This window comes from Etheostoma spectabile, chromosome 16 (assembly GCF_008692095.1).
Source record: "Etheostoma spectabile isolate EspeVRDwgs_2016 chromosome 16, UIUC_Espe_1.0, whole genome shotgun sequence".
NCBI classification, from domain to species: Eukaryota; Metazoa; Chordata; class Actinopteri; order Perciformes; family Percidae; genus Etheostoma; species Etheostoma spectabile.
In genome coordinates this window covers 459630-470986 of record NC_045748.1, presented here as the reverse complement: position 1 = coordinate 470986, position 11357 = coordinate 459630, and the positions used below count along the sequence as shown (strand labels likewise).

General features: G+C 44.7%; 2 protein-coding genes across 3 annotated transcripts in view; both read right to left on the bottom strand.

Annotated features, from left to right (window-relative positions):
* tprn (taperin) overlaps nucleotides 1–6784 on the bottom strand; it is a 37366-nt gene extending 30582 nt beyond the window's left edge. The window contains exon 1 of the mRNA XM_032539807.1: nucleotides 4377–6784. Coding sequence (XP_032395698.1) covers nucleotides 4377–6569 — 2193 coding nt within the window. The 5' untranslated portion in view covers nucleotides 6570–6784. The remainder of the gene's footprint in view (nucleotides 1–4376) is intronic.
* A 1629-nt stretch (nucleotides 6785–8413) lies between these two features.
* On the bottom strand, nucleotides 8414–11125 carry tmem203 (transmembrane protein 203). Of its 2 annotated transcripts, none has more exons than XM_032539820.1 (2): nucleotides 10992–11125; nucleotides 8414–10534 (listed from the first exon to the last, which is right to left on the bottom strand). In XM_032539820.1, exon 2 carries the CDS (start codon nucleotides 10262–10264, stop codon nucleotides 9848–9850), a length of 417 nt encoding a protein of 138 aa, XP_032395711.1. In that variant the 5' UTR covers nucleotides 10265–10534; nucleotides 10992–11125; the 3' UTR covers nucleotides 8414–9847. The 2 variants fall into 2 exon arrangements, with proteins under 2 accessions (XP_032395711.1, XP_032395712.1); XM_032539821.1 differs by having other exon boundaries at nucleotides 8414–10521.
* Nucleotides 11126–11357: the final 232 nt, after the last annotated feature.

The window sequence follows — 11357 nt, the reverse complement described above, 5'->3', positions numbered from 1 at the left end:
ATGCAGCCTGTAAAACCAGGTAAAGACAACACTTACCATATTACGATATGGGGGGAATTTTTGGGTCTCTGTAAATTAGAGTGTGTTACAAGTCTTGTCCTACTCTATCTAAATATCTTATAATTTGAAACTATAGATAGAACTGAACTGAATTAAAGAGTATAGGGTACTATTGTTACATTTATAGCCGTCACACTGACTCATACAAACAAACCCATAGACATATGTCACATGATTTGTCAGGTAATAGGAATTGCCAGGTGAAGACAGCTTTGGTGAATGGCGTCCTGCATTATCAGTGCTCCTTTCACTCATCTTCTCTGGTGTTATTAAGTTCAAAAACTATTATGAGCATTTTTAGTCAATGCATTAGGGAACATGATGGCCTGCACCCACGGTCTGATGCATACGTGTTGCCATGGTTACCAAGTGATCTTCTATATCATGGTTTATACAGACCGTGTATGAAAGTGGTTCTCCCACAGCCCTATCAGCTTGGGATTGTTCAATAGTATTTCACTGTGAGAAACCACTTTGGTGCACATGAAGAAAAAAAAAACTAAATCCGAAGTTCCATGAGACTAACAGCACCTAAATTATTATCCCTTTTAGTAACAACACACAATCCTCTTCACCAGACCTAATCATTAGCCTGACAGAATGGTCAAAATAAACATATGAGTGGTTCCTCAGTGCCAATACACAGAGGCTGCCAACAATGGGAAAAATCAGGTAAGCTCATAAAAACACACACACACACACACACACACACACGCACGCACGCACGCAGACACGCACGATTTCAAAAACAATCCTTAACTCAGAGTGGCGTCGTTTTCAAGGAAATAAGTTAAATTGGTCAAGTCAACTGAGCCCAATCCAATCAAACTGCAGTCTATTTCACTAGTCAGCCCGAGTAGATTTTATGCAAATGCAGGAGTTAAGCAGTACAAGAAGCTTCACTTGACCTACATAGCTCTTCCACAATTCCTTCCCCAATAGAGAGGAAGAGATCACAGGAAGCTGGAAGCGAGGGGACAGGCCCTATTAACCACCACCGCACAGGAATAAGGCAGTGCACTGTGGGTAGAGGGAATAGGACAACAAAGGAGAGAGGTGCTTGTGGAGCGATAAAGACAGAGAGAGTACATGAGACTGTGTTGGATGTGGTCCAGCATTCAGCACTCATACAAGAGAGTTCAAAAATCAGAACATGCAGCAAGAAAATGGGGATAGAGTGAAAATATTTTGGGGAAATCTAGAGGAAGAGTTAATGAGCTGCTTTGGTACTGACGTGCGTACATGGAACATTCATTTTCAGCCAAGTTCCTCATAAAAATGGTTAAAAAGAGCGCTTAAAAAAACCCAATCCCAGACCAGAACGCTGAGCTGAGGCCATTCTCGGAGGCTGCTCTCATACAGAAACAGCGCTGAACAAAAATTCCGCACAAATTATACAGGCCAGGCCAAGCCTCGATGCTTTTGTAATTGCCAGCGCTGCCCTGCCCAGAAAAGAGAAGAAGAAAGAATCTAAGCCTTGTTGACCAAGAAGACTAGACTGACAACAAAAGTAGAAAATGTTTGGTTTGCGATGACAAAAGATGTGGATGTGTTCATGTCTTATGGCCACGCTCGGTGGTAGTCTGCATGCAATAAAAGGAACACACACAAGCAGGTAGCATGGGTTAGGCTTACGCACACAAGTCACCAGTCTAAATATCAGTCATGATGAAGTCATGATCTGCAGGCAAACATCAAACCCACAGAACCCTCTTTTAAATTCTAGTCATGTTTCCAGAGTTTCTATGGATACCAAAAATACAATGCTGGAAGATAAGACATCTACAAACTCCCATTTTAGGTAATGGCACAGCAATAAGAATTATGACATGGGTGTTTTGGGTTTGGGTGTGTACTGAGTGGAGGCTACAACTGCCAATATGATAGTTAATAGAGTTCTAGTCCCCATATTATCAAAGCCATTAGGGCTGCAACTAACGCTTACTTTAATACTCAATTAATCTATTGATTATTTTAGTTGTTTGGTCTATAAAATGTCAGAAAATGGTGACAAATGTCAACCAGTGTGCAAGACGTCCTCAAATGTCTTGTTTTGTCCACAACTCAAAGATATTCAGTAAGGGTGTGACGAGATCACAATCCTTTGTGTGGCAACATTTTGTTTTTTTGTTGTTTGTTTGCACAGTTTTGAGAGAGCAGTACTTTGGTTATTGATACCTTACGTTTGCATTTAAAATGTTATTTTCTGTTATTTACACATTCATTTATTTATACTGTTTATTTTTTTATGTTCGGTTTTGGAAAGGAGTTAGATTTCTCGTGTGAAATTGTACAGGGCAGAAGCCAGTTGGTAGAGTTATACAAAACATTTGCAGTGGTTGCACGTCCTTTGCAAAAAAATAAATAACATCTCACTTAATAGTTGATTTCAAAATGCACCTAAATGTTTTGCATTTTGTGATTTTTCAGTTAAATAAAAAAACTATTTTCCATCATATATTTCATCGAGGATTTCTTAAATTTTTTTTAAAAATCTGTCTCGTCTAGTTCTCGTGAACCCAATCTCGTGATGTGTCTCGTCTCGTGGAGTAAGCGTCTCGTCACACCCCTAATATTCAGTATACTGTCACAGAGGAAGGAAGAAACCAGAGCATACTCACATTTAAAAACATGGAACCACAACATTTCTTTTCATAATAAAAAAAGGACTCAAACTGATTAAAAGCGATTATTTAAAGTTGGCGAATAATTTAATAGTTGACAACGGGCCAAAGCAATTAATCTTTGCAGATCTCAAAGCTATACTTTAAAATCATACTATACTTTACTTTGAAAAATATAAACAGTTTTTTCCATCTAACAAAAACAATGTTGTCTAAATATGTGTTGTCTAAATGCAAGAATGTAAAACAATGTAAAATAAAAAATAAGTATTGAAAGTACAAATAAGCAGTATACACAAAGTATATCCAGCCCTGCGCAGTACAAATGTAATATAGTTTCAATGATGTGATGAGCAGAATCTTTCTATTTGCTACTCACTGTTTCCACATGATACAATCTTGAGTGGCCTCAGTTTGGTGGCCCTGTTGTAAGAGGTGGGAGTGGGATTTACTTAGAGAGCAGAGGATTATACTGGAGCAGACCAGGTCCAGGAAACAGAACTGCAGGCCAACGTCTGAGAGGTTAGACTGAAGAGCTGCCAAAAGGCTCAAAATATTCTGAATTGGAAGCGATGTGGTGCTTTGTAAATCACAAAAGTCTAGGGGAGGACTGTGATGTAACTGAACGCATAACACATTTCCTCTTTGGCAGACAGAGCACAGCAGGCTAAGAGGAAGGGCGAGGGATGACACGGGCCTAGCCTGGACTCCCACCCAGGATGCTGTGGTTCCATGCTCCACACCCTGAGCATCCTGAACCACCGCAATAGTCCCAACATGATGTATAGTGTAAAAGATCATTCAAGTCACTGGCTGAGATCTTTGGCTATCAAGAGGGCAACATACACACACACCATGCTGAAAATAATGCCGGGCTGATCCAGAGCAGAATGTGAAAGCAGCCTTGAGCAGAAATCTCAAAATTAATAACAGACATTCTCTGATATCTAATTAATCCCCGAAACTGATGAAACAGGGGCTAATTGCAGCAAGACCTTTGCCAAACAAGCACCAGATATCAGATTATGATTGCAAGATAACTGTGATGCCCAAAGCACACCACATTATCATTGAATTATGATTTTAGGAGCAGACCTGGTAATATCTCAGCTTTGGCCAAAAACACAGATGAATTCAACTGTAAAAGAAGCAATACATGATTTCCTCAAAGTTTGGGATAGGTCGGAGCAGGCTCAAATCCCCCCCCCCCCGAGCCAGATCCTGAGAGCTGGATACAGCCTTGATGAGATTGTTCAGTCAACAGGGTTGGAAGTGGCTGTGTAAAAACACACTTTTCATCCACTTAGGCATAGAGGCCTGAGAGCAGGTCAAGTGATGGGATGTGGAGCTTTAGAGTAGCGGTGACTCATCCCAATGCATTAATATAACTGAGGCTTAACCATGGGGTGGAAATACTGCTTAAATCCTTAAAAATCACAGGTGACCGGTGTGCACTGGCTTGCTTAAAGAACAAAAAGTGGCAGATGTACAGAGACGAAAACAACAATAACAGAGCTCTTCCTGTGTGAGGCTTGACTACTAAATTTAGATCAGAGGGAAACAGATCAGATGTAAATAGACAAGTGAAACATATCCTCACATTGGAGAAGCTAAAACCAGCTATTTTGTGGGCATTGGACTATTTATTGATATTAGTTGATAATCAGAATGGTTTGACTGATTTTCTCTCACCTTCTTGCCCATGGAGCCCGTCTTGGAGAGGCAGGACTTTGCGAGGGAAAGGTAACCACCGATGACCTCAATTTCCTCTGCAGCGGGGTAGCGTTTCTTCAGCAAGGAGCCCAGCTGAGCGTACGGAGCCTGTGGGGGCGTGGACCCCGGAGACGGCTCGCTTGAGGCTTCCTGCCGGGGCTCAGGTGAGCTTGGCTGGCCCTCGGCCTCCAACCTACGTTTAGGGACCACGGTGAAGGTGTTCCCCTTTCTTCTCTGCGCCATGGGGCTGGGAGCGGAGACACGCTGCAGGGGGTCCACATCAATGTCGTCTATGTTTGTTACAGGTAGCTGATCCACGGGATGTTGTTCTGGAGCAGGGGATGGGGTAGAAGGGGCAGGAGACGGGGCTGGAGAGTCTGAAGGAACCGGAGAGAAGGAGGGTGAAGATGAGACAGCCGGAGAAGAGTGGAGTGAAGGCAGAGCAGGTGGAGAGTAAGGAGTTGGGATTAGAGCAGGGGATGGAGACACAGGTTCCGAGGTCGGATGAGTCGCAGGACTTGTGGCAACAGAAGGAGATGGTTCAGGCTGGGAGAGCCTCACGGGCGTCTCGAATTCCTTCTCTTGCAGTTTCTCCTCATTCCTCTTTGAGGGTGTCAAGGTGGGTGTAGGGGCGTGGGTGGTTGGCACTCCTGGCGTGTGCACCTCTGCCACTCTGTGGGAAGGGGAAGACTTGATGGGGCTGGGCGGTGCTTGGCTGCCTATTGCAGATGAGGCAGCAACACGGCGCTTGGGGATCACTGTGAAGGAGTTGCGGGACTGCAGGCGCAGGTTTGCAAGGGCCCGTGCCTGGGTGTCCCCGTCAGGAATTCGAGTGAGGTCTGGCTTCGGTGAAGGACGGATCTCAAAGTCAGAAGAGGAGCGCGACACCTTGAACGAGATGGGGCTTGAGGGGGGCTCGGCACGGACGCGACGGGTCTCTGGAGAGCATGGCACCTTGGGTTTGGGTGGCACCTCAGAGCTTTCCCAGTCTCTCTCTCTGATGGACTTGGTTTGCACCCTGTCTGGCTCATCCCCAGGGGTGACAGCTGCACCATGGCCTCCACTCTCTTCAAACCGCTGACGGAAGGAAGACACAGGCTGAGGGGTCCCTGCAGAGCGTTGGGGGCTGCCCAGCTCAGAGACAACAGGCTGTGGCCTTAGTTTGGAAGACAATGGACTCTGGAAGACAGGCGAAGATGGCTGGCTGCTGCCCGGGCTGCTGAGTGACGGTCCTGGCCTGGCCTTTGGCACCAGATCTGGCTGTGGCCTGGACCAGAGTCTTGGCCTGCTGCTGGCACTACAATCCAGGTCCAGCAGGTTCTCTGTGCTGTGGGACTTCTTCTGCAGCTTCCCGTAGTTGCTGTCAAACTTCTGCAGCATCCGGCTTACCCTGCCTTGGCCCTCACCTGTCTCGTATGATGAGGCCTCATGATCAGGGCGGCCCAGGGTGCTCAAGTTCTCCTCACTCTTGCTTAACGTGGTGTCATAAATGACCACTTCCTTGGCTCTTATCTCAGTAACAGCACTCCCTCTCCGGTCCAGGAGGTCGTTCAGAGAGCTGTAACTACTCACACCGTTCTGCTGCCATTTGGACCCGGTGTTTAACCCACCAGCTTCCGGAAAGTAATCCGGGTCAGACTCAATTATGATAATATTGTCTGCGCGGATAGTCCGTATACCGGGTACACTGCCATACAGCTCCAAGATGTGCTGGACAGGACGAGAAGCGTTATCTCGGTCCTGTCGCCGCCTCCGCTCCTTCTCCAGTTTAATGAATGGGTTCTCCTCCAGCGGGCCCAGACTTTCCTGTAGCACCAGGCTCTCATGTCTGTCGTCCTCCCTCGGTGTCGTCCTCTCAGCGTCCGTCGGCCGTGGCTCTTTGTTGTTTGTGAAGTGTTGACTGGCTGTGGTGATGGTGTAGCTCCGCCCGGACCCACAGCTCGGTCCGCTGCTGCTGCTGCTGCTGCTGCTGCCGTTCACATTTCCCGTCGTCTCGCCGTTAGCCCGCTGCGAACCCGCACCGCCGGGGCTTGTCTCCGCTGCACCGGCTCCTCCAGACCCGCCACCCTTCGCCTTCCTCCTCTCCAATATCTCTCGCTTCCAGGCCGGCATCCTCGGGCTCTCTTGCCCAGGCTCTTGGCGGAGGACGCGTACCTCTCCTCCGCCAGACATTGCGGAGTGTTGTTTAGAGGGGATGAAGAGGAGAGAGGCAGGCTCTGAGGCGATTTTGCCGCGGTCCGGTGCGGCTATAAAACCTGTATCCGGCTCTGACTCTACCCGCAGCACTATTCACCGCACACGCAAACACATCCCTATCGTCTATTTTTCTCTCTCCTCTTCCTCTGCTTTCTCACTCTGACTGCCTCTCTCCACACAATCCTTGACCACGGCCCCGCCCATCCGCAGCAGCACGAGCGGCTTTGGCATTCCCACCCGCTTCTTGATTGGTCGTTATTGGCTTCAGATACGCCCCATTCCTTTATTTAGAACGTCACACACTGACGCAAACCACTCCCGTTTCTATTGTTGACTGGGCAAGGAAGAGCTATCAATCAAAAGTGTTGCGTTCAGGTTCAATCCACCCCTTACCTTTTATGCTAAAGCCGATTTAATACTGTCAGTGGATATATATTAAATTGAGTGATGAAATATAAGATAGATTTGTAGGCCTACTAGTTGTTTAATTACAATCCTAACCACGCCGCGAGACTTGTAGCCTAAGACTAGGTCCACATAAAAAAAACTTAGTGCTAAAATCCAAGGAATGTAATGTCTTTTTGTGCTTTATTTTTGTTGCACTTTACTACCTGTGGTTTGCCAATTCTGTTCAAAATTGATTGTCTTTTGTAGTCTTTGTAAAGTTTTCCTTCTACACCTGCATACCCCTAGGTTCAGTGTATAGGGATCCTGTAGCCCTGAATTGTTTTTGTTCGGATGTGATATCTAGACATTCAGCATTAACGGGTGATGCCACCTGTCGATAATCCGGCTGCAGTTAACACATGAGCTGAGAAGTATCCTGCTGCACATGAATCAGCACTAAGAGGGCTATTCTTGGGTACTACAAGCGATTACTGTAGCTCATCAAACATTTATCACCGAGCCATAATTAAGAACAGCAATTGCTGTTAAGGCTTTATAGAGCACAGGGGGAGAAGTAATCGAATGCATAGTCAAAGTGTAGTCTACCTTTGTCCGCTCGTAAAAGTCAAATTGAAAGTAATTAAAGCACAGCTGGTGTAAATCACGTCATCTGTAATTTTCTGAGAATTTGAATGGTGACTTTTTTTTTTAAAATAAATTTGACAGTTTTAATCTGTAAAATGCCCTTGGCAAAACAACCCATTGATTTTTAGACTTAATCCATCACTGAAGATGTCCACATGCAATAATAATGCTGCTTATCGTTCATAGAACCCTAATAAAACTACTGGATGCATATTATTATGTATGATTTTCACCCAGGGCCGAATATACTCTAAAACACACGCAGGACACATACACATTTTTTTGAAAGGTATGTTTTGGAAACATGTTTGTAGATTCGCTAAATCACACACGGTTTAACTTGCAAAAAGATGATAGATGTCTGGTCCTTTACATTGTGGTGTACACGTCCACATAAAAGGCCAGCAGCGCCTCCTTGTGGCTAGGGGACCAAGGGCCGGTAACACATAACTTCTCTCAGACCCTTAAATATTCATTACACGGCATTGGATAAATGTTGATGTTTATTTACATGTACAGTATATACAAATGACAATACGGGTGCCATAACAAGAAAATAAGAACATAAATAAAATTTGGTGAATTCCTTACCAGAATCAAATACATCTTACTTACACATAATTTCACATCGGGAATTACCTTCAAATGAAGCCCTAAATACGTGCAGTAAATACATAAGGTACGATCAAACTCAGATCCTATACATTACATATTGTACAAATAAACAGCAAGAGTCAGTGAAGATGTGTACTCACAATTGACTGCTGGTGGAAAATCACACTCAGTTCTTTTACAAGGGGTGAGACTGGGAGCTGACAATGGTGTAAACACTCCCTGTAACAGGCAACCAAGTGAGACAAATGATGATAGTAATAAACCTAATTGTGCAGGCAATCAATGTCTTCTTCGGGGGGGGGGGGGGGGGGGGGGGGGGAAGCTCTGTTACCCAAGACAGTTGGCCAAATTTGTGCCTAGGGCATTACAGCCTTTCAATTTCAACATTTGTTGTGTTCCCATGTGCATTAAAACATAACTCTGGCATTTATTTTTCTCATGGCTCATTTATCTATCGACTGCACATTGTAAAAGGCACACCATGTCCCAAGAACACATTTACTGCCTGGCCTCTTTGTATTCCTAAAAGTACCAAAAACTTACAGCCATAATTCCCCCATATGAAAATGAAAAGGGGCCCAGGTACAAACTGATTCCCTGGTATTCATTGTATTCAAGTGGATTCCATTCAGTCTCCAGAATCAACTCAATGTTCACTATAGCAACGGGAACCATTAAGTATTTTTTACTAGGGCTGGGTACCGCCAATGATTTCCCAAGTCGATATGATTCCCATTCACAATATCCCGACTAGGCCTGCACGATTAATCTTTATAAAACTGCGATCTCAATTCATTGTTTATTTTTTAAATAACAGATTCTTTTCTTAATTTAATTTTTTTCAAAATATTTTAATGAATTGATTCTCATTTAATATAACGAGCCGACTGCATCACAGAGGCTACGACTTTCTTCTGTGAGTTTTAAACAGACTGTATAAAATAGGTTTTAACGCTCTCCCTTCTCTTCATTGAGCCTATGTTTACAGGCTTGTGGTGATGAACAATGGGCTATAGGTGCCAAAAAAATCTGTTTGGTACTACCAAATTGTTTTGATTTGTCATGGTCAAAAAAAATCATGGTAGAGAATCGTGATAATTGTACAAGCAAGAAGCAACCCTCACATATTTCTTTTTTTATAACGCATCAGGTTAATGTTTAAATGAAGATTCCCCACATCCATGGTGAAAATGCATATCAATTCAGGGATTTTATGAATCACCCAAACAAAGGTCGATTTTAATTGGAGAATCGATTATTTTAACCCAGCCCTACTTTTTACACTACATGGCCAAAAGGACGTGGTCACCCTTATTTTTCTCATACATGATTGATCGAATTCCAAATCCATGGTACAACTACAACAGCCTCCACTCTTCTGGAAAGAGAAATACTGCATTAGAACTTATAAATAATTATTAGAAACACAAATGTATACAAATCTGGTGATACCTGTAACATGTGTAAAAAAAAAAAAAAAAAAAGGTAGCAATGAGCCCAAAGAGAAATAACACTATTGTTATGCTTTAAATCTCTATTGGCAGAGGAAAATTGTCTCTCTATGTTCCTGTGTTCGATGGGAAAGCCCAACCGCTAGCCGCCTCCCCTCAGTTGACGCGGCACGCCCGTATCATCAGCAGCTGCAGCAGGATGAACAGCGGCGAGACGATGAGGCCGAACCACAGGTCTCTGGCTTGCTCCTGCTCCGCCAGCTTCTGACACAGCAGCACCTCGCACACCAGCTTGAGGCTGAGCACCGTCAGCACCCAGAGGAGCCGCAGCACGGCGAGGCGCTTCTCGTTCTCTTGGTAAAGACGGATTGACACAATGGCCGTAAAATAGGTGCTGAGGCCATCTGCGGCAAACAGCGGGACGAACACCAGCCACCAGCTCAACGTAGGGGTGAACATGTCAGCTCGCAGAGCCACCAGCATGCTGAAGACTAGCAAAGCTAGCAGGTGGAGGAAGAGTTCAAAGGTGGCGAAGCCCAGCCACTGGACCAGTTCCCTCAGGGAGAACAGCATGGCTGAGGACAGCAGGGTCCTTCAACCAGGGACCGACTGAGTGGGGAAGGCTGAGTCACGCACTAGGCAGCCCTGGTTAGGGGCCAAAGTGCCCCAGAGTTAGGCTGGCAGAGGGTGGAGGTGAGAAGTCACTGACTATGCCTGGGGCAGGAATGCTGAGGGACTACAGAGATGATCCACCTTACTCTTGGCTACATCTTCAAATCCACTCTGAGAAGGATGATAGGGGAGGTGACTGCAGGAAGTGCTCCCAGTCTCTGGAAAGCCTCCCTTATGTATGATAAAGAAAACACAACATTAATAAAGAGGATACGGTGTGCTAGAAAACGAATAGACATATATGCCCACACATTGCCTGTAACGTAGAGCAGACAGGGCCCAAATTACATATCTCTGAAATAGTGTACAGCTAACGTTAGCGTGATTCCAGCTATCTTTCTCCATTATTTCCTCACATTGTCAGTTCCATATACAGACTGATAAAACTGTAAGATACCGGCTCATACTGGCAGATGGAGTTTAAATGCCACGCAGTGTAATATTAACGTTACAAAATCAAGTCGAACTGATATTACAATCACATCGATGATAAAGGCAGCCGATGCTTGCACTACAATGTAAGCTAACACTCAGCCAGTCAAATATGATAGACACCATCTAATTACTAGCACAGCGGACGTACAGGCTTATACAAAATGTATTTTACTGTGACCACACGTTATTTTACCTTAATAACAGTGTGGCGTTTTCTCCTCCATCCAGCTAGACGCGAAACTGTCAGTACACAAGGCTAACAAACCCTTAGCATCCCAGTTTCTTTTTTTTTTCCTTTGCCTGCTAAGAAATCTCGCGAGAAGAGCAATGCTTTATCTTCTTCTTCTGTTTAAGTGGTGGGCTACAGACCAATGTTTAAAGTGCATGTCTCCACTTGTTGTACCGGAGTGTACATGACTTTAACCCTCATGTTCCACCTATATCAATGCTCTTTTTAATTACAAAAAATACCATGATGGATTCCACACAACGCTCTTTGGTACGGAAGAGGATTAGGGCCACTGATGAAAAATGTATGTGAGTTCTGACTTACTTCTCA

Coding starts and splice junctions, on each gene's coding strand:
- tmem203 (XM_032539820.1), bottom strand. CDS start 10,264: ATGCTGTTCTCCCTGAGGGAACTGGTCCAGTGGCTGGGCTTCGCCACC.